This window comes from Thamnophis elegans, chromosome 2 (assembly GCF_009769535.1).
Source record: "Thamnophis elegans isolate rThaEle1 chromosome 2, rThaEle1.pri, whole genome shotgun sequence".
In the NCBI taxonomy this organism is placed as follows: domain Eukaryota; kingdom Metazoa; phylum Chordata; class Lepidosauria; order Squamata; family Colubridae; genus Thamnophis; species Thamnophis elegans.
Genome location: NC_045542.1, coordinates 12,320,062 through 12,343,927, shown reverse-complemented (window position 1 = coordinate 12,343,927; position 23,866 = coordinate 12,320,062). Strand labels below are relative to the sequence as shown.

The window sequence follows — 23,866 nt, the reverse complement described above, 5'->3', positions numbered from 1 at the left end:
AAAATCTCCATTCCCTCCCCACTCCAGGGGAAGGTTACTGCAAAATCCCCATTTTCTCCCAATCAGCTGGGACTTAGGAGGCAGAGAATAGATGATGGCGGGACCAGTCAGAGGTGGTATTTACCGGTTCTCCGGATTACTCAAAACTTCTGCTACTGGTTCTCCAGAACTGGTCAGAACCTGCTGAATACCATCTCTGAAATGGATGCTCTAAGGCAGGGGTGTCAAACTGGATTTCTTTGAGGGCCTGATCAGCATTGTAGTTCTCCTCTGCAGGCTGGCCAGGGGTGAGGAGATGGGATGGACACCTCCTGAAATACTTTGCCCCCCCCCACGCCCCATTTTGGCTGGCAGAGTGCTGTAGGAGGCTATACAGGCCGAAAATGGGGCATGGGGAGCCTTGTGTGACTCCCCTATGCCCTGTTTTGGCTGCCAGAGGCACTGCAGACCAGTCCTTTGATATTTCCAGGCAGGCCCTGGGGGGGGGGCAGATTTAAGCACCCCATGGGACAGATCCGGGCCTTGAGTTTAACACCCCTGCTCTAAGGCTATGGAGCTATTTGCAAGCCACCAACTTGACTTCCCCTTAAGGTAGAAAATTGGATGATTAGGTAAAATTACTTCCATTCATCATCTTGTTCCTCAGGTGGCCATCTAGATCACATTGATCTGTCAATGTCAAATGATAAATGATGGTAGAATTTCCATCAATAGCAATAGAAGTTAGACTTATATACTGCTTCATAGGGCTTTCAGCCCTCTCTAAGCGGTTTACAGTCAGCATATTGCCCCCAACAATCCGGGTCCTCATTTTACCCACCTCGGAAGGATGGAAGGCTGAGTCAACCTTGAGCCGGTGAGATTTGAACAGCCGAACTGCAGAACTGCAGTCAGCTGAAGTAGCCTGCAGTGCTGCACTCTAACCACTGCGCTACCTCGGCTCTTGCAATGGTTACATGTATAGCAGTAGTATCCCTGATAACCAACGTCTTGTTCTATACTTTTGCCTTGCAAAGTGATTTCCTTTCTGGCAATATTTCAGAGCCGCTCTTATTCTAAGCTATGTAGGCTATTTATATTTCCTGACTCTCAGACTGCCCCAAGGTTTCTGTGCCCTGTCATGACAAATTGTCATTACTTCAAAGAAACCGGACTGGCAATACTGACCATACAAATACATATGGAAGGATTTTGACCTTGTGCACTGTTGTGCCAAGTAAGCCAATCGGCAGAGGTTTCAATGCAGCACACACAATAACAGGTACACATCTGTATAATGGAACATGCACTCTGCATCTCCAGGCATGACTTCAAGGTTTGTGGGATCCTAAAAGCAAAAGATTATAAAAAAAAATTTTTTTTTCCAGGACTCAAAAGTCCAGATTCATTTTAGAAACAATACATGCTTTTCTGAATTGTACCCTTTGGGAGATGATGAAAGTAATTATCTCTCATATCCACTGGATGGGGAAAGGCTGATCTAGTTCTTTTATTTATATTAGCAGCCACTCCAGTTTCTTCCAGATTGTCACAAGCAGAGTGTAAAAGTGATGGACTTCCCTTGAGGATTGCCTCCTACATCTAGTGTTTGGGGGGGTATATGATAAGAGATATTCCATTTATATGTTGCATAACAAACTCATTCCAAGAAGCTGGTATCAGCAGGCCTGGAGAACTGAGAACTTTGCAAAAGTTTTGTTTTGTTTGTTCACTTTTGTTCTTTTGTGGACTCTCTCTTTGTCTCTCTATCACACTCACACATAAATTAGGAGCGGGGAGGGGGAAACAAGGAGGGGGAGGAGAATCAGTCCTTTGAGGATGCCAAATGACCAGAGAATGCAATGATCAGACACAAAATCTTTGTAAGTCATATTGTGGTTGGTTAGTGGCTTAATTAAAGAAAAGAAAGAAAACTAGATTTAAGATATGATGACATACTGCCATGGAATGGGGATGGTGGAGGAAGAATAAAAATGTATGTATCTCCTTCAAGCTTAGCTTCCAGTGAAGCTCCTTAGACTGCCTGGGGTTTGATAGACTCTGGTCTCTGCAATTTTCTTGGTAAGATTTTTTTTAGAAATGGTTTGCCCTGGAGAAAGAATAGCAAATGTATCAGCATTGCCCAATTACCCTGTTTCCCGCGAAAATAAGACCTTTCTGGATAAATAAGCCCAATCAGGCTTTTGAGTGCATGTGCTAAAATAAGCCCTCCCCAGAAAATAAGCCCCCCAAAATATTGCATCACAGAAGGAGCTATGAGGTGACCATCCTTGCCATCTCCTGCACCTCAAAAATAATAAGACCTCCCCGAAAAAAAGGCCAAGTGCTTATTTTGGGGGTCAAAAGAAAATAAAATCCTATCTTATTTTCGGGGAAACACTGTAGTTTCTCAGCAAATCTCAGCAAAACCGTGTTGATAAAATAAGAAGCCTGGTTCCTGGTGCTCTCTTGCCTCTTCTGGTAACAAGATCTAACAGTTTTGGCAGAAACAACATCCAAGCTGACAAGCGTCAGGCCTGTGCACATAGAACTGGGGGAAGGAACTCACAGCTCAGCTTGCACACTTTTGTGGTTTCCTAAACCCCTGAGAACTGGACTCTCAAAATTCAGTGAGAAATTGCTATGGGGGATTTCCTGCCAATTTTAATGGAAACAAAATAAAGCCTTTGAAGCCTTCCCATTTGTAAAGTGAAATTAAAGAGGAAAAGAAAGGAACCCCGAAAAATACCTTCCCCACTGAAAACCTCACTCCCCAATACTTATAGGGAGCTGTAATAACTCTCGAAAATAATAGTGAAAGAAAATAAAGTGGGAACCACAGAACCCTTTCCTGTAAGTGGTGTCAAAGTCTGACTTGAGCTGGACCGAAGACAATTTGCTGCTACACAAGGCAAAAGACAAAACACTAAAATAATAATAGGGTGTCTTCTTTCCAGTCAAGAAGTAAATAATTGACCAGCACATCCATGATGGTAATAGGATAATGTTCTTCTTTGTGCCACAGCACCAGCTTAGTTTATCAGCCCCAGGACAGGCTGCACATATTCAGGTTTGTCCTCCAAAACAGTGGTCTCCCAACAGTGGTAGGTTTCAAAATTTTTTGGAACCTACTCTGTGGGTGTGGCCTTTGTGGGAGTGGCTTGCCAGCCATGTGACCTGGTGGGAGTGGCTTGCCGGCCATGTGTTTTCTTTCTTCTTTCTTTCTTTCTTCTTTCGTTCTTTCTTTCTTTCTTTCTTTCTATTTTCTTTCTCTCTCTCTTTTTCTTTCTCTCTCTTCTCTTTCCTTTTGTTCTCTCTGTCCCATTTTTTTTCTTTTTTTTCTTTCATACTCCTCTCTCACTTATTTTCTTTCTTTTTTCTTTATTTATTTATTTATTTCTTCCTTTCTTTCTCTTTCTCTCTCTCTCTGCGTCAGTCTGTGTGTGTGTGTGGTGTGTGGCAGTGGTGGGTTTCAAAATTTTTTGGAACCTCTTCTGTAGGTGTGGCCTGCTTTCTGGGTCCACTGGTGGAACCTCTTCTAACCGGTTTGGTAGATTTGACGAACTGGTTGTACCGAATAGGTGCGAACTTATAGGAACCCACCTCTGGTCTCCAACCTTGGCAACTTTAAGACAGGTCTTAAAGTTTGCTGGCTGAGGAACTCTAGGAGTTGAAGTCCACAGGTCTTAAAGTTGCAGGTCTTAAAGTTGCCAAGGTTGGAGACCACTGCTCCAAAAGAACCATTTTGGAAGATTGTAAAGTATCATCTGCACCCGAGGCCTCTGTCTCACCCTGCCCAATGGTGTCACTATTCCTGGCCCTTTTTCACTTTTCCCTAATTGCTCATCCCTCTAGAGCAGAGTTCCCCAACCTTTCTAGCTTTGTGAACTGGTAGTGGTGGTGGGGAGATGGAATGGTTTCGTGCACGCAGGTGTTTGCCCACTACTTGTGCAAGTGGGGATGCATGCGCTTGCCCACCACTTCTGTGGCTCGGTTCTGAATGGCTCAAGGCCTGGTACTGGGCCGCGACCCAAGGGTTGGGGACTCCTGCCCTACAGTATGTAAAGTAATAATATAAAAACTAGGAGGGTCTAGGCAAATACATAGTGCCTTTACATTACCACTGAGTAAAAATAACTAACTTCCCTGTGTGACAATGGAAGGATAGATTTAGGAAGCATAAGAGATTTCTATTCAGATTCTTATTTTGCTATTTTGCACCCTTGAAATGAGAGCCTGTAATCTTGCTCAAAAGGAGAAGCAGGCTTATTATCCCCAAAATGTTCACTAGAGGGCAGCATATCAATCTTCTTGGGTGACAGAAAAACGCGCTTGATCCTGGGTGAGGTGAAGAGATTTGGTTCCTTGCATTGCCTGTTTTCAATATATTATCTCCTTCCCCCAACAAACACATCCACATATTTTAAACTTTGTCCAACTCAATTTTATTCATTTTTTTAACCTGCCCCCCAGGGGCTACACTGTCCCAGGGGCCTTGTTATCTGCCTGATCCTATCCTCCCTCGTTGGCTCTAACTACACAGTGAGACCTTGGCTAAGAAATGTCCAAGTTCCTCGTGCCCTTGGTACATATAGTGCACAGGTGGGTAGAAGGGGTAAAAATGGGAGGCAAGAACCTGAACTGGGAAGGCCTGGAGACCCAATTCTGACATCCTAAAAGCCACAGGGAGGAGAGATTTCCCACCAACGTCTGTGTTGAGGTATGGGTACCAGCACACCTCAAATTCCTTCATGGTTGTTGCCATAGGTAAGTCTTGGAAGTGTCAATCTGGCCAGGAGGAGATGGCAGCAAAACAGTGTGCCCAGCTATGGCAGGGGGAGGTGGCAAGGTTGGTGTGGGTGGAGCCAGCTGTGCTAACGGAGCCATTGGGAGGGGAGGGTCTCCCTCTGCATCCCACAAGCTGATCAGGGGAGGGTAGACCTCGTTGAGTGGGATGGCGGCTGCATGTTGCATGTACTTTTTGAGCGAATGGCGACACCCTTTCTCCTTGAGTCGCCGAGAAGCACAAAGGAGCAGGAGCACAGCACTCAGGGCTGCTAATAAGGAGCCAGTAATAGCAGCCAAGGCTGCCCCTCCTGCCCAGCCTCCCATCAGCTCCACTGAGAGGGAGGCATCCTTGGTGGTGACATTGAGGCAGACGTGCTGAGCGTGGGGCAATAGCCAAGCAGATGGAAGACCTGCAGAAGCTTCCATGGGACCTGTCATGGGTGCAGAGGAGGATTTGGAAGTTCCTGGAGAAACCACAGTTGAATGACTCATGAGAGACAAGGAAGGACCCCTGGGGATTATCAAAGAGCTCAGCGATGGCGCAGAAGTACCTGTGGCTGCGGTGACCATTTCTGAAGAACTCGCAGAAGACAAAGGAGAATTTGTAGAAGCTGCTACGGCAGAGGGAACATCGGTGTAACTGGCAGCAACGGAGGACTTGGGAATGGAAGACATGACGGTAAGGCAAATCTCATAACGGGTGGAAGGTTGCAAGTGTGTGAGGTTGTATTCCCGGATGCTCACAGGGACTCGTGAGGTGTAGGTAAAATGGGGATTATGGATGCGCATGGTAGCTGATGACCAGGATGGAGGAGGTGGTGGGTGGGCAGTGGCTGATTCATCTCTTTCATTTTTATGCCCCTCTATGTAAGATGTGGTCCATTCCAACACCACAAAATGCGACTGTATCTTTTTGGCAAAGACCAAAAGCCTGGCAGGCGTTACAGGTCTTTCTCCAATGACATTGAGGGACAGACTATGGCTAGTAGAGGCCAGTTCATTCCGGGCTACACAAGTGTAGACTCCTGAATCTGCTGGGTTGGCTCTGCTAATCTCAAGGGTCCCACCAGCCCTAAGATGCATCTTGCCTGTTCTAGCAGTCACTTTTTTCCCAGAAGGTAAGATCCAATGGAATTGTGGTGGTGGCTCTGAGCTGGCCTGACAGTCCAGAATCACTGTAGAACCAGATGATGCCTCCATGTGTTCTGGAAGATTGGGTGTGATTTCTGGCAAACAACCTCCCCCACTGACATTTTTAAGGGCTTCTTGGAGCTCTTGACCCATGGCTTCTGGAGGTGAAGTACAGAGGGTAGTTTGCGATTCAATCAGCCGAACGTGTTCTGTGATCCATGGTTTCCAGTTCTCTAAGCAATCGCATCGCAATGGATTCCCATTGAAGCTGAGTTCGGCCAAAGTTGGCAAGGCATCTCTCAGGCCTAAGGGAAGAAAGCCAAGGGCTGTATTGCTGATTAACAGAGTGCGAAGAGCCGGCACCCCCTGGAAGGCAACTGGGTGCAAGTATGACAGATGAGGATTGTTGCACAGCTCAAGCTTGGCTAATTCTGGAAGATTCTCAAATGACCCTTTGTGGATGCCGGTAAGTTCCTCCATGCCATTGAGGCTCAACTCTTCCAGATGCAGCATATCCTTGAAGTCTCCTGGCTGAATTTCTGTGATAGGATTTTTGTTAAGATCCAGGAATTTCAAGTGAGGTAGGCCTCTTAATGCCTTGGTGGGAACATATGAAAGGTGGTTATCATAAAAGGAGAGACTCTCCAGGTAGTCCAGACCTTGGAAAGCATCAGGAGGGATTTCAGTGAGCTGCATCCCAGCTAGGACGAGGCTATGAAGCTTTTCCAAAGGCTGAAAACTCCCCCCTGTTAACTGGGAGATGGGATTCTCTCCAATCATCAGGATCTCTAAGTTGTGGAGTGGGAGGAACCAACGATGGTCAATGGCGTGGAGACGGTTGGCATTGAGGTGCAGCCGGAGCAAGCTGGTTAAGCCCGCAAAAGCCAATGGCTCAATAGAGGAGATAGAATTGTGATTTATGTAGAGTTCCTCTAGTGAAGTAAGGTCACTTAAGCAGTGGTTGGAAAGCTCCTCCACCTGATTCTCTTCCAGGTAAAGTGTAATGAGATGTGAAAGGTTAGCCAACCCAGCATCACTGACTCTGGAGAAGTGGTTTTGGGAGAGGTCCAGCTCAGTCAAGTTGGACAAGTGCTGGAGCTCCCTGTTGACCTTGGAGATCTTATTACTCTGCAACAGAAGGACCTGGGTGTTTGAGGAGAGATTGCCGGGTACCCGGGTGAGCAGCAGATCATTGCAGTCCACTGTGCTGGCCTCATGATAAATGGATTGGGGAGTGAACCATGGGCGAGTCTCGCAGACACACTGTGGAGGGCAGGAGTGAGTGGCAAATGGTGATCCTTGTAGACACAGCAACAGTAGAGCATACCACGGGAAATAGGACATGGTGCTCTTCCCTGCTATGAGTCTTCTTGACCACCAACTGCTTATGGTGTAGTTTCGAATAGAAAGGATGACTTTAATCCATCAGACGAGCTCAGAATAGCCTATGGAGTCTTATCATCTCTGGAAGAGAAAAGAAAGGATGGATATGAGGCTTCTTAGGGTAAACATTTATTCTGAAAGTTCATCAAAACTGTTTGAGATTCTAGTCAGCAGTCAGCTTGGGTCATGCGGTCTTTAAAAGTTCAAAAAGTTTCTCCAAACTTTGTCCACCCACTGTAATTATTGGCAGCCTTAACAGAGAAAAGAGAAAACGAATGAATGAATGAATGTCATATTAACTAGATTTAATTTCATTCATTTTATGTATGACTTATATTGTAGATGAATCTCAGTTTTTGTCCTTTTTCTGGTAATGTTTTACAGTGCAGCCCTGTCACTTGTAGTCCAAGGCCGACCCTCGGTTTTACAAAATGTGCACTTGCTTCTAAAGGTAATAATTTTTAGAGTCAGTTCCCATTCCCTGTTATTTTATAAAACAAAAGGTAACCTCAGTCAGAAATTTTAAGCTAAACTCTGTAATAATCAAGCTCTAATTTATAGCCATTGTGATTCTTACATTTCTCCTAGTCCCTGTTTTTGCCTCATATTGTTCACATCCATTTCCCAATTCTGCTCTGATCTGATAAACTCAGATTTGTTTAGTTTCTACATTTCAGGACAGATTCAAACCATAGAAAGTCTGTGGCCTTAAGAGAGCTTGCATTAAGTTTGCCACATAAAACTCCATTCATAATCCCAGTTTAGACTCCATTTCTGAATTCAGACTGATGGCACTTTAGGTCATCTATTGTTACCATAAAATGACAAACCAGATTACTAAATCTCATATGCACTATATAAAGAAACTAAGGGTGGTTTGTTTTGTTAGTTTTGAAAATGTCACAGGGATTTTTTAAAAGGGCAAAACTTGTCTAATGTAATTTTTATGAAGAGTTTTTACATAGATAAAAGACAAGTGTAATATACATATATAACAAAAAAGAGAAAAAATGTGGTGAAAGAAAGAAGAGAAACTTAAAAGACATAAGAACCAGAAAAAATAAATGTTATAGACAAACTCATTGCCCTCCCTCTTTTAATATTACAAAAAATCCCTTCAATCCCTTAGTTGATCTTTTTTTCAATTGTCAAGTCACAAACTCATTTCACTTTTTTTTTCTATTTCAGAAAAAAAAAGTCTATAAATGGTTTCCAATAATACTTTTGTCCCTGGCCAAACAGGTCAGTGTTATCATTTCTGCCAAATCTGCCATCTTTGCTATCCATTCCGCCAGTATGGGTGCTTCAGTATTTTTGCATCATTGCACATATAATAATCTTGCATCAATTGCCATATATAAAAATTAAAAGGGCAGGCCTGAATTTGCCAGACATGTTTGAATGAATGTTTATTTTATTTATATGCTGCCCTTTTCCCCCGAAGGGGACTCAGGGTGGCTCACAACTCAACCAGGGAAGGGGGATACAAAAAAAAAAAAAAATTAAACGACACAAAACAATACATAATTTAAAACACACGACAGTCATACTATTCGAGACGGGGACAGCAATTCTTTAGCCCCAGGCCTGTCGGAACAGCCAGGTTTTAAGGGCTTTGCGGAAGGCCTGGAGGGTGGTGAGGGTTTGAATCTCCACGGGGAGTTCGTTCCAGAGGGTCGGAGCAGCCACAGAGAAGGCTCTCCTCCGGGTAGTCGCCAGTCGACACTGGCCGGCGGATGGAATTCGGAGGAGGCCTAATCTGTGGGATCTAATCGGTCTAGTGGAGGTAATTGGCAGCAGGCGGTCTCTCAAGTACCCAGGTCCAATACCATGAAGGACTTTATAAGTGACGACTAGCGCCTTGAAGCGTATCCGGAGACCAATAGGCAGCCAGTGCAGCTCGCGGAGGATAGGTGTTACGTGGGTGAACGAGGTGCACCCACGATCGCTCGCGCGGCTGCATTCTGGACAAGCTCGAGTCACCGAATGCTCTTCAAGGGCTGCCCCATGTAGAGCACGTTGCAGTAGTGAAAGTACATGCTGTGAAAGTCATCCAGCCAGTGTTTGGTAATTGTTTCTTTGCTTTAAGATACTCAGGAGAAACAGAATTCCTTCAGCTTGCTTTGCTACACTTATCTGGGGAAACCTATATCTGGTGCAATTTTTCTGGACTCACCAAAGGCAACAGGATTTATTCTCTATACTTCACGATCAGCCATCAGCCAGGTTTGCCATGGGTTTAAATAACAACTTGATATGCAATTAGGATTTCTTGGATACTGATAAACGGGACTACTTATGAGAAACAGATAGTTTAAAAGCACAGAGCTTGGGAAAGGCAGCTGCCAATACGAACAATCTATAACAGGGGTGTCAAACTCAAGGACCATGGGCCGGATCCGCCCCACTGGATGCTTAAATCCACCCCGCGGCCTGAAAATATCAAACGATCAGCTCGCAGTACCTCTGCCAGCCAAAACGGTCCACGTGCCCCCACCCTCACTCAGTGGCCTGTTTTCAGCCTGCCCGGCCTGCAGCACTCTGCCAGCCAAAAACAAACTGTGTTTTTTATTTAAGATTTAATGTGTACAAACCACAGCATGATAGTTCACTCAAACATGGTAATAATTCACACTGAAACATACCATAGCACTCTTTGGTGTGCAATCACTTTGTGTGACCATATATATTTGAAAGGCAGCTCTCCAATGCAGCCCTTCCTGTGGCCATCAGGATGGAAAGTCCACAAGAAGAGAACCTGTGGAGCATTGGAAGATGGTCAAGAGAGCAGAGAGCTAAAACAAGGGATCCACTGTAGCTGTTCTCAACCTCATGGCTGGTATTATCTGGAATAAACTACTTAGGCAGCCTTTCCTGCGTGGCACGACAAAACCGCGGTCCACTAAAGCGCGCCCGATTAAAGCGCGTCGCTGACGTCATCAGCAGCGCGACAACAATGACCGCGGAGAAAAAAGGGCGCTTTAAAAAGCGCTTTTAAAGCAAGCCGATTCACGTAAAGGTAAGGGTTAGGTTTAGGTTTAGGGTTAGGGTTAGGTTAAGGGTTAGGGTTAGTTTTAGGGTTACGTTAAGCGTTAGGGTTAGGTTTAGGGTTACGTTAAGGGTTAGCGTTAGGTTTAGGGTTAGGTTTAGGGTTAGGTTTAGGGTTAGGTTTAGGGTTAGGTTTAGGGTTAGGTTTGGGGGGGGTTAGGTTTAGTTTTACGCGTTAATTTTAGCTTTACCGCTCACAGCGTGCTTTTTTCGTCGCACTGTGATGACGTCAGGTACGCGGTTTCGTCGAGCGCGCTTTAGTCGACCGCGGTTTTGTGGTGGAACCCTTTCCTGTATGGTGAAAAGTGGCAATGAATGCTCCTTTGAGTTGATCTTTGTAAATGATGCTGGTATTATTGATGCAGGAGAAAGAACTGCACATCTGTATATTTTGCACTAAAAGGTAATTTTCCTTCTGTCTTGCTTTGCCCATCCAAACACCTGGTGATACGGACAACCATCTCAATTAATGAATATACAGAAAGCTAAGGAAGTAGCGAATTGATGACTACAAGGCTACATCTATGCAGTTTTCTTTGTCCTGTTGACTCCTCAATGCAACCTACACTTCTGGGATTTCCTACCCAAGTACTAGCCAGATCTGACTCTGCCTATTTTTTTCTTTTGAGATCAGTCGAAATGGAGTAGTTGCTACTACAAGATATTATATTATATCTGGAATAAGAACAAGAAGATGATAGATGATGTAATCCATTATTTTATTGGATGATGTAATCCATCATCTTGTTGGATGATGTAATCCATCATCTCCTGCTTGAGCAGGAGGTTGGACAATGGATGATATACGATGGACAATAAATGAGCAATGGATGACCTAGAAGACCTCCAAGGTCCCTTCCAACTCTATTATTCTGTTAGTCTTTCCTAAAAGCTCAAAAAATCAGGTTCTAGTTTATAATTGGACAGCATTCTGTTTGGCAAATCTGTACATTCTTCCTTGAGTTTCTAGCAGGATAATGACAGAATGTGCAAGCACAAGAGAAATAACCTACTTTATGTGGTAGTAAATTGAACATTGAACCAATTTTACTTGTCTCTCAAAAGAATGTCGGTCTGCTCTCAGTCTGCAATAAATTTCCTAAAAAAATTAATTCTACTATGTACACTGGACACTTTTTAGGTAAGCAGGATTATACTATTAACCTATCGTATATGCCTTTTAAATATGACAATGTACCTTTCATTTGCCTTCTTGTTCCTTACAAAACAACAGCTGTCCTTTTAAAAGCTGTGAAGATGGTGCACTGAATAGGGAGAAGGAGATGATTGGGTGAGACCACAGACGTTCACTAGAATGTGCCCATCATCCTCATCTCCCTGCCATATCTATTCAGCTAAAATGTCTGGTGGAAACATTCACAGCTTCCCCACCACCACTCGCTCCAAAGCCAGATATTTGACAGGCAAAAGTTATGTTCTTTTGGAGAGCAGCAACAGTTTTGGCAAAAGCTACTCTTCTTCAGATAATATATTTGCCTTTGCTGATGGATTATGGACTATGCCTCTCTCAGTGGAGCAGATGCTTTGGTGAGAATTCAGAAGAATTCTTTACGTGAATTTTCATAAACTGCAGTTCTTCTGATGCAGTTCAGCTCGGCCAAATGATGGTTATCTTCTCCATCGCTTTCTAAGATTAGCCCTCTGAAAATTCATTTCACATCCTACTCTGTTTCCCTGAAAATAAGACCTCCCTGGATAATAAGCCGAATCAGGCTTTTGAGCGCATGTGCTAAAATAAGCCCTCCCCTGAAAATAAGCCCTCCCTGAAAATATTGCAACACAGCAAGCAGCCATGAGGTGACCGTGCTTGCCATCTCCTGCATCTCAAAAATAATAAGACCTCCCCAAAAATAAGGCTAAGCACTTATTTCGGGGTTCAAAAGAAAACATTTATATCTTATTTTTAGGGAAATACGGGAATTTGAAAGCTTTAAATTCCATCTTTGCCCCCAGCAGTTATTTCCTAATTCTTACCGTGTGCTGTTTCTTTGCAGGATTTGCCTTAGTTTAATAGCTTATGTGAGGAAAGGGATCACTGGGTGATCCCAAATATCTAAAAGCCAGAGAGGTTTTGAAAGTGTGGAGATTCCGTACTGCAGCTCTTTTTCATAGGTGACATTTTAGTGCCTTTTTGCTGTAAGCATGACAATGACAAAGTAGAACATGCAAAATATATACAGGTAGTTACTGCTAAAAACTGCTTTCATCCATCAGGGATTAAACTGAGGTGATTTACTAATGCAGACATCCCAAAGGCATGGAGGGAGTACCTTGCCATCAATATGCCCATCATACTCCTGCTTTAAATAAATCTTAGTGTCAGGGCTGCTTCCCTCAATAACCAAGAAAGAAACCACTCAACTCCATTTTGCAGAATTAAGAGTACTTTTACTGGTTATGAGTAGATGGTAGCTAGGCAAAGCAAGATCTGAGGCAAAAGCGTGCGTAATCATAGATATCAATATGTGACCCAACACACACACACCCCGGGTAACCCAATCCCATAGTCCAATCCGCACACCCCACAGGTGTCATGTGGGAGACATCTTCAAAAAGCATCATCAGGCTGGTATGCCGGATATTTGGCCTTGGCGACAAATCCTCTATCTGTAGCATGCGTAGTAGATGGTGAGAACAAACTCCCTTTTCACAGGCACTCCTGCATTGACACTTCCCCATCCAGATACAATGCCTCCTCCCTCCCCGTTTCAATGGCAGCCGAAAGCAAGCAGCAAAGCAGAGGCTGACACTTAGTGAGCTTTCATATTCTTATTATATATAGAAAGATGCCTTTTTTCACCCAAAAAAGGGAATTTAATCTCGGCATAAAATAGGTATGTTTTAATCTATACACTAGGGTAACCAGATGCAAAAGAGCACGAGGATCCTTCATATTTATAAGACTGTAAGGAAAACAGAATTTCAGCAGAATATGTTTTTTCTACTCTTGACTGACAAGTATATTGAAGGGTGTTTTTTTTTTTTTTTTTTGCAGGAATAGAGGGATTTGTTATTTTCCAAATAAACCATCTCCCTATATCTCCTAGCATTGTTCTTGGTGGTATGAAACTAGGCTGAAATTGCCATAACAAAAGACGAAGCTGGCACATAAGCAGGAATCTTGCTAAAAGAACCCCTTCGGGGAAATAGCTAAAAAGGAAACAAGTTGTTAAGGAAATAAAGGAAAAATATCACCTGAACCAGGCAAACAAAGCAGAACCTTAGCGGGAGGGAGGGAGGGGGACCCAAAACCAAATCCTAGCTAATCAAAGGAATAAAATGGGGTCCAGACTTGGTAGCTTCCATCCCTCTGACTAGTTAGTGTAGTTAGTGCATTAAGGTGTGTTTGTGTGTGTGTGAGAGAGAGAGAGAGAGAGGGAGGGAGGGAGGGAGGGAGGGAGATTGGTGTAAAATTGAGGAGGGGTGGTGGTGGTTTAACATCTATGATTACAGGTAGTCCTCAATTGCAACTACGATTGGGAGCAGCAACTTTCTTGTTAAGTGAAGCAGTTGCTAAGTAAACCTATGCTGATGAATATACTTCAGCTTTCCTTTGTTTTGCATACTTGTGAAGGTCGTAAATGCGAGGCCTTATTTGTACCTTATTTATACATCACCACTGCAAATGGTGTCAGTTGCCTGATAACGACTTATATTGCTCCTGATTCCTAATACGTTATAGTTTTAGCCTCTCATTTGTTTTAAGTGGTTGTTTTTCATTACTGGCTGCTCTAAGAGCTATTTTAAGATGCGATAGCAAGGTAAAACATATGGCAAAAATAAATGCAGCCAAACAAATACATCCAGGGATATTTTTCTCACCGGCTAATGATACCCTAAAATACCTTGAAAGCATATCTTCCCACAGGCAAAGAGGCAAGGGTGTGGTGTTGAATACAACCTTCTGAGTTTATTTATTTATTTATTAGACTTATATACCGCTTCATAGGGCTTTCAGCCCTCTCTAAGCGGTTTACAATTTTTTTTAGCAAATTGAGTCAGCAACTTGCCCCCACAGTCCGGGTCCTCATTTTACCCACCTCGGAAGGATGGAAGGCTGAGTTGACCTTGAGCCGGTGAGATTTGAATCGCTGAACTGCAGACCGCAGTCAGCTAAAGTGGCCTGCAGTACTGCATCCTAACCACTGCGCCACCTCGGCTCTTTATTTGTTTATTTGTGAGAGGGCAGGGTTCCCCAACCCCTGGTCTGCAGACTGCTACCGGTCTGCGGGCCCGTTGGAAACTGGGACACGCAAGTAGCAGGTAAGTGTGTGAGCACACAAAGCTCCATTTGTATAAGTGATGGACATGTGTGCAAAACCATCCCCTCCTCCCCAGTGCCAATGCTGCTGCTGCTAATGGTGGTGGTCCACGGAGCCAGAAAGGTTGGGGACTGCTGTGCTAGTAGGCAAACTTCCTTATAGCCTCCTTAACCATTTTGCCATGTAAAATGGTAAAACAGCCTACCAGTCGTTTATTTGAGAGTAAGCTCCCTAACCTGGTATTTCAAATAATCAATTACAATTTTCTGAGTTGTTTATTGGTATGAAGGAAAAAAATGGATCTTCTTTAATTAAGCACTGATATTAATTACATAAACCTTGCTTGGTATCCTGAACCTCAAGTGGCAAACAGAAGAATGACCACCGAACCAGTTTTAAGGATACTTCTTTAGGATTAATAGCAAGGAAAACAGCTGCTTCAGAGTCCTGAACCTTTGATCCTCCTTTTGGAGGTATGACATGAGCCTGATATGTACTTTTAAAAACCTGTGGTCTTCCAAAGGAAGACATTAAAAATTGAAGATGTCCCTATGAAAAGCAGAGCTGATGACCACAGTGAAGAATGAGTAGATAGTGAGTAGACAAATAGAAAGAGAGGATTGGGAGACCCACAAGAAAGTGGTCTCTAGGTGTGTTTTGAGTACTGGGAGATGAGGGGATCGTCATCTTCCTCAAACTGAAGTTGGTCTCTTTAAAAGGACACTAAGTCCGCATACTTTTTAAATCCTATTTGGAAATTGCTTATTAACTATTTTCAGCAATTAGAAAATTTTGAAGTGACAGATATGGAAACACCAGATGTGTCTGCCTTCAGAGCTTAATCAAATAAAAATTTAACTTCAAATTTAATAACAAATTTTAAACCAAAGAAGCAGCAAAAGGTGGATGATGACTTTGATTTTAGAAAGCTAAACACAGGCTAACAGTACAAATAAATTTGAAATTTTGAACTGACAGGTATGAAAACACCAGATGTGTCTGCCTTCAGAGCTTAATCAAATAAAAATTTAACTTCAAATTTAATAACAAATTTTAAACCAAAGAAGCAGCAAAAAATTGATGATGACTTTGATTTTAGAAAGCTAAACACAGGCTAACAGTACAAATAAATTTGAAATAAGATTCTGAAATTAATGATAATTCTTCCTGTGGGAAAGTTTTTTGTTCTGAATTTTTAAAAAATAACCTGGTAAAATAAGAATTTTAAAATTGGACACTAGAGTGAAATAAAGCTTTCAATTAAAAGAGAAGAACATACGAATGACAGCTATAGAGTGCAAAATATTCTAATGCTGGAATTCTTGAAGGACATTCTTTGGAGACTAGAGTCAGAAAATATTAACAATGTCAACAGTGACATCTGTCTCTATGGATAGACTGTATTTAAAATATGTTATGGAAGAGGAACAAAGTTTAATTTGACAAGATAGAGATTGAGTTGAAAATGGACTTACAAATGAATGACTACAAGAATGACATCAAAAAAGATTTTACACTGGCTATACAAGAAACTGACTGATCTTTTAATAATTGAAAGGGACATGCAAACAATAAAGCAAGTGAGTGACCCGGATAATTTTTCTATATTGGATTTACGAAACAGACTTATTAAAGTTTTGAAGAATTTCATGAGAAGGGATATAGAAGAAATAACAAAAAGAAAGCAAGTTCTATGACATTATTTGAATGGTCTAAAGATAAAGATTATTAAAAGTAAAAGGAAGGAATATAAAGTTGGTTTATTTCATGAAGATTAAAATAAATATGACGTTATTTTTGATAACCCTTAATGAAATTTTGCTGACACCAGAATAGAAATAATAATGCTTTATGGATTTTTAAAAACTAGATAAGATATAGAATATGGGCAGGAGAGCTCATTCAATGTAATTTAAGACTAGGCAAAAAGTTACTAAAATTCTTTATGCTTATAATGAAGTTTGGGAGTCATTTTCGTACATATTTCTTCTTTTTTGTTTATTATATTCCTTCCTTCCTTTCTTCCTTCCTTTCTTTCTTTCTTTCTTTTTCTTTCTTTCTTTCTCTTTTTTCTTTGTCTTTCTATTCTTTAAATCTCTCGTATTTTTTCTCTTTGCACCTGGTATTCTTTCTTTATAATTTCTCTCTCTTTCTTTCTATATGCATTATTTTTTTACTTTTGCAATTGTTTAATAAAATACAGGGCGTGGGGTGGGGGAGAGAAAATCTGCTTCTTAGTCCTGGCCATAAACTCCACGCCAGTTCTTTGAATACTAATAGTGATGCTGGTAAAAAGGAGTGCCTGCTGCATAATTGGTGACCTAGATAAACCACTGTATGGAATGGCTGGTGCCTGATCTACTTTGTGGACTGCCTGAATGTGACAGCACAAAAGATTTGCAATTGCTAAAAGAGATGAATGATAAAGGAGAGCTCAAGATATAGCCTACCATATCTAGAGTCAGCTGCAAAATTCCAGACACTTTTGTAGGCCAGATTCCAAAGTGGAGATGTGGGTTTAGAGATGTTAATTCATATTGGGGACAAAGGAGATCAAGTTATGTTGTCAGGCTCAGTCTGCTTATGATTGTTTCCATACCTCAATTCTTCAAAGCAAGATTGAAGATGAGCCATCACCATTATCACCTTCAAAACTGCCAATCTCAAAACACTGTTAATAAGAGTTGTCCCATTCCATGACTGGTTGCCAGTCTATGAATAGTAGAATTCCCCTCACCCTATTCCATAGAGAAATTCCTTTTCTGATTTTATCAGTCCATACAGGCAATACATCAATAAATTAACCTGAACATTTCCTATGCGGGAGAGTTAGAAAATGATCAAGGCCGCCTCTCCCCTTGAAAAACCCAAGGGGTGGGTGGGTAAAGCAAGAGTTCCTATAAATAATAAAACAGATGACCCACAAATTTCACAGGACTGCAGTGTTTTAGGTAAAAATGACAACGACCTCAACAACAACACATTTCACTGCAGTTTTAGATGCACCATAGCTGAGCTAAAAATAATTTGGCTCAGCTTTAGAAAACAGTGAGGTCTGGGGGCTTCTTTCAAAATGGGGTGGAATCCTTGAGGGATTCCTCAGTGCTGGGAAAGCAAGAAGTCAATAGGATGATTCCCCCCTTTATTAGCATATTGTGATGTTCCCCTCATCACCCCATCCATTGGGGGGGGGGGGAACCCTTGGAGACAGCCTTGTAAAAGGATTTCTCTTGGATAATACGTTCATTGAAAAAAAATCTATATTGGAAATCTTTGGCTTCAATTTAGCTTGCTGGTTTGCCCATGTGAAAACGGGGCCTCCTGTATGACTTAAAACATATTGCCTTTTTTCCTTATTATTGGATATGGGTGAACATGGATGTTCTAAGCTCCGCAGCTTTAAAAGCCTCAAACGCTTTCCCTCCACAAAGCTTGACCCTGCTCATCTTTGAAGTGTGATCGCTGACATATCATTTGATGCCTGACAGAGCCCTCGAGCTGACAAAAGTGGCATATTCTTGGCATAGGTATCTGGGTGATTTCAGTTTTTTTATAGTTCATTCCGAAAACTAGGGCTGCATGAACGGTGGCCTAACGTGATATGTGAGCCAGGACACCTGAGGAGGGAGTAGAAACGGAGTCTCCTCAGCCCTACTTTGATGTGCAAATAAATGTGTCCTCTTAATAATGGCTGAAATAATGGGGATTCCTTCTTTCCTCTCCTTCCCCCACCTTCCCTTCTCTCTCCCCCCCCCCTGCCAGTTGCTGAATTAGAATCAAGCCCGGAAGGTGCTGTGACTGTGAGGTAGAGCGTGAGCTCATTTGCACAAGGGCTGAGAGCAGCAACAACAACTCAACATTGTGAAGGGGGCGCTAAAAATAGAGGTGTATTAAAGAGAGGGAGGGAGGGAGGGAGGGAGGGAGGGAGAGAGAGAGAGAGAGAGAGAGGGAGGGAGGGAGGGAGGGAGATGGGGAATGGAAGTGGAACTGCAGAGGGGAAGATTAGGAACCCTGAAGAAGGCTGAGAGAATGAAGGTCAGGATCCAAGTTGTCAATTGATTCACAAGAGACATGACATTGAGCCTGGTCTGAGGTCTTCCTTGGATGCTTTCCTTGGTTTGGCTATGGTGGTGTGGGAAGTTATCATCCAGCCCTCTCCCAGAAAAATGAAATATCCTAGGAAATATTGAAAAGGCAGAATATTTCTCTGGATATGAAAAGAAAGAAACATGTTTTAAAAGACAGAATAGTTGCCTGTAGCTTCCTGCCCATCCCCACTGTTAATGGGCCATTAAGAAGGCCAAGCTAGCCCATTTTACATAATAAAGACTTCTCCACTGCAGCTCCAGGGGGAAGGGATTAAGGAACTTTACTCAACTGACCACATGGCATCTGAGAACTCAAACAAATCTGGATTCAAAACGCAGCCTAGAGAGTAGCCCCTGCATGGCCCCATTGGAGTCTGACAACCAACCAGAATACATTTCTTACACAGGAACAGGAAACAAAGAGGTGGGACTGAACAGGTTATAAAAAGCCTAGCAAGCCCCTCCCTCAGCCCTTCTCTTCTTCTCCACCAACATTGAAGCATGTGATCACCTTTTCTGTTCAGGGCTCAAGCCATGTGGTCCTGTCCACCAATAAACCATCTTTCCAAGCAGCCTCCATATCTCCAGTGTCTTTTTCCCCACTTGGAGCCGAACCCAGAAGGACATTTCTTTCATCAGTGGCTAGGAGGAATACATTTGCATACAATATCTGGATTCTATCCCTCATGTAAACTACTGTATAGTGTGACAGTGGTGGTTCTCTTCCATCACTGAAATGATATGAATTCTGACCCCATGAACCTTCTTGGGTGGAGCTGCTCTTGTCAGCTTTGCTGGGAAGCCAATTACGAAGGAAGCTTCTTATGGAGATCTGTTTAGGGAAAGAGGATTGGAGATAAGCCTTCTAAAAATTAGAAATGGTCTACACACAATGGATCTTTTTTATCTGGGAGCCAAATATACACTTGATACTCTCCCCACCACCACTTTCTTCTCATCACAACCTATGAAAGCATTTGGTTTTTCTAAACTATTTGTTTTTATTAACTAGTAAAACTGTTTTTGTTTTCATTTATTGATTGACGCTTATAGCTCACCTTTCTTCTGGAGCTCTAGGTTACATATCAAAAAATCCTCCTCCAATTTTCCTCCATAACAATTCTGCGAAGTAGGTTGGATTATGAGAAAGCAATGATCTAAAGTCACCTCATGTGTGTGTGTGTGATCTAAATATTTCCAATCCTAGTCCATAGACCAACATCTTAACTACCATACCACACCACAGTCAATCCATTGAAATCTGGTCCAAGTAATGAAATGAGGATTGGGTGGGAAGCTACTGAAATAGCTATTGCCTTGAATAATAAGCACTGTTTTGTCTCATTTGAGATACAACAGTATACTTTGGAGGGCTCCTTTCCAGTTGGACAGAGTCTGCCCCTGTTTTCTCCAACTAAAATTGTGCTCTATGGCCAGAAGAACTTTGGAATCCCTTAATGAGGAAAGAACTAATCAGATGGTAGGAATTCATTTTTGAAGCCTGTAATGCAAAGCACATACCCTTACACGGGCAGTAACAACCACAACTCATGTGGCATTTTTCTCTCCGTGACCCGACAAAAGCGCGAACGTCATAAGCGCGCCGACAAAACCGCGGGGCTAAAACCGCGATGTCAAAAGCGCGCCGACAACAGCGCGCTGACAACAGCGCGCCGACAGAAGCGCGATTTAAGTTAAGGTAAGGTTTAGGGTTAGGTTTAGGGTTAGGTTTAGGGTTAGGTTTAGGGTTAGGTTTAGGGTTAGGGTTAGGTTTAGGATTACGTTACAGCGCGCTTCTGTCGGAGCGCTTTTGTCGGCGCGCTTTAGGGCCAATTCATCGCTCATTCGTCGCGCGGTTTTGTCGGCGCGGTTTTGTCACCGCGGTTTAGTCAGGCGCGCTTTTGTTGTTCGCGCATTTGTGGTGGAACCTTCCAAACAGGTCATTATATTGGTTAGCCTTACTAGTGGGGCATTCCAAATCATCGGCTGCAGTAAAAGAGATGATTTGCTTCCACTTCTCTTTCATCTTCAATGTGGATGTGAGGGGGAATTTTCCTGAGTTAGGGCCAACAGTTTTTGCTTCAATGAATAATGATTTCAGCTAAAAATTAGTTAATTATTTTATTCTTATTTTTATTATCATAATTAATTATAGTTTTAATAATTATTTGGTAGCTGTAATGCTGGACAGGAAACATGGATGGTTGTTTTTCCTTTTCTACCTACCCACATTGACAACGTATTTCCCCTTTGTGTGATATATCAGAATCAATTTCGGGACAATACCCCTAAGGTCAATTCCCCCATCAATATAGGGGAGCTAAAGTGGCAGAGCAAAATGTCTCTATTCCCTCCCCAGTTTCAGCCACATTACAGAATAAGGCAGGTTGCCTGGAATCACTGTTACATTTATACATAAATCAGTGGTGAGTTTCAAAAAAATTTCAAACCCACTCTGTGGGTGTGGCCTACTTTGTGGGAGTGGCTTGCCCGCCATGTATTCTCTCTCTCTCTCTCTCTTTCTCTCCTTCCTTTTGTCTCTCTGTCCCTTTTTCCTTTTTTTCTTTCATCTCTCACTTTTTCTTTCTTTTTTCTCTTTTCTTTTTTTCTTTCTTCCTTTCTTTCTCTTTCTCTCTCTGTGTGAGTCTGTCTCTGTGTGTGTGTGTGTGTGTGTGTGTGTGTCAGTGGTGGGTTTCAAAATTTTTTGGAACCTCTTCTGTAGGTGTGGCCTGCTTTCTGGTGGAACCTCTTCTATCTAGATTTGACGAACCGGTTCTACGGGAACTGGTGCGAACTGGTAGGGACCCACCTCTGACATAAATACAAAAATGTTTTAGTCCACTTTCTTTCAGATTTGTTCTAAAGAGATTAAAGGCTGTTAGGAAGTTTCTTCAGTATTGCTAAGAATTGGGGGGGGGAGAAGGGGGGGATAACTGGAGAAAAAGAAATAACTGTGGCATATGATATTAACAGAAAAATAGAATCTCTTTAAAAAAAATAGAATTCCAAATCTGTCCTAAAGCACTTTGCCATTGAAGCATCACCATGTAAGTATGTTTATGAGATATTATGGGGAACAACATTGAAAGAAAACACAACCCAAGTGTGAAAATGTAACCAACAACATATCTCCAGGTGTAGGTCAACTTTCCCCATGGCTGCGTAATGACAGGGACACTAACCTGGGTGAACGACATATGGCTATTCCACAATAAAAGCTTAATGTGCAAATACCAGAAGATCAGAACAAAAGGAAAGTCTTTCTCCCTAGCAAGCCCTTGTTTATGTTTCTGCTGTGGCTTCAGGTCCAGACTGTAGCCCTGCATGGGAAGGTCAGGAAGCACAGATTTTCCCTAAGCAAGAAATTAAGCCAAGCCACCTTCTGCCTTGCCTTTTGCTGTTCAGTAATTGTCTATCATTGCAACAAACAATGGGGTCTGCAATAACCAGGGGGAGCAGATGCCTAAGCGGAGAGCATCCCTGCAAAAAAGATTTGGCAGCTGCCACTTTTCATTTTCCTCGCCATGACAGGCTGCACCTGTTCAGTTTCTTCACACCCGAGAAAGCATCACCCGCTGCTTTTCTGTTTGCCAGGTCACTGCTAAAAACACTGAGGCAGGTTGCGTGCATATGATTTGGCAGTGGGGCCTGAGGTAACGGTGGGCTGCTGATCTGTGGAAAAACCTGCTGCAGTTGTGCAGAAAATCAAATACTTTTATTATATCTGCCGGCCTACCTGAATTTGCATAACCTAAGGCCTGAGCAGAACAAGGGCCAATGTTGGTCAGCTTCTTTTGCTAAAGGGGACTCTGTAATTCTCCATGCTAGTTGAGTTCTGCACATCACACTCTGTTCAGTGGTTCCCAAACTTGGCAACTTTAAGACTTGTGGACTTCAACTTCCAGATATTCTCCAGCCAGCTCTGCTGGCTGGAGAATTCTGGGAGTTGAAGTCCACAAGTCTTAAAGTTGCCAAGTTTGGGAACCACTGCTCTAGTTAAAGCCACAGGGCAAGTCACAACATTTTCCCAACCCACTAATAAAGTTTTGTGTAAACGTGTCCATTTCAGCCACTTAATCCCAATTTATTGGAATAAGATACTGGCTGAGTTTCCGAATATGTGGGCCTTCCATATATTTGGACTTGAAGTGTTTCCCGACAAAGCTTGTCACCCAAACAAATAAATGATGATATAGTATATCTGATTGCATTATTGATATTTGGACAAAAGAGAAAGGCATCTTAGGATAGGCTCTGTCATGTAACAAAGTGAAGCCGCTTGCTTTAAGTAGCAGCATTCACTGGGGAAAGGAAGTGACAGAAAAGATGAAGGGGCAGGAATTGGTATATATTTGGACAGAGTCAGTTCCTGACAGCAACATGCAGCCTCTTAATTGTTTGGATTAATTCTGGGGCCTCTTGCACAGGAATTGGCATTGGCTAGATTTGATAGGAGCTTGTCCCAAGCTTGTCTCCTCAGATTTTCCTGAGGAGCCCTGTTCTGGATGCGCCTGACAATGGAAATTAAGCAGGAGGTCACTCTAAGCAAGGCTTCTCTTCTAGCAAGCTGCCTCTTTAGAAATGTTCTAAAGAACATTTGGAATTGTTTCTTTGGTACGTTTATTTCCATTTGGATGCAAAATGGCGGCTGTCTTATTCTCTCTCTGAACAGCCGTTTAATTTTGTTTACCTGTATTATGTTGCTTTAAATACTTGTTGACTTGTTACTTATTGCACCTAAACAGCTGGTATTTCAAATTCAATTTCAGTTCACCTGGCAAGAGAGTATCCTGGAATCTATTACAGTGCCAAACTGGATACCTTTCCCCAGTAGTTTGGACTTCTGTGGAGACAAATATACAAGACTGCATGGCCTGAGCCTAGAGGTGGTAGAGGGCCATCTTCAAGGATGGGTTTAGTTGCTCCACAGGAGGTTGCTTCAAGCTCTTACATGACTCTTGGTCCATGATCCCCTCCAATTCTCATGCTTGTTAGAATTGAAGATCACCTGTGTGAGATGATGTTTTATTCTTAGCACTTGAGCGAGATCCCTTGCAGGACTTCATCCAATACACCTGAGAAAAATCCCACCTAAGCCAGGCACCAGCAAGAAGAGAAGAGGGTCCCCCCTCCTTTCCACAAATCCAATCCTGAGCTGACCCTCTT

General features: G+C 42.7%; 1 protein-coding gene across 1 annotated transcript; it reads right to left on the bottom strand.

Annotated features, from left to right (window-relative positions):
- Positions 1 to 4,728: 4,728 nt before the first annotated feature.
- On the bottom strand, positions 4,729 to 7,242 carry LOC116504447 (leucine-rich repeat neuronal protein 1-like). Its single transcript, XM_032211449.1, has one exon. It carries the CDS (start codon positions 7,240 to 7,242, stop codon positions 4,729 to 4,731), a length of 2,514 nt encoding a protein of 837 aa, XP_032067340.1.
- Positions 7,243 to 23,866: the final 16,624 nt, after the last annotated feature.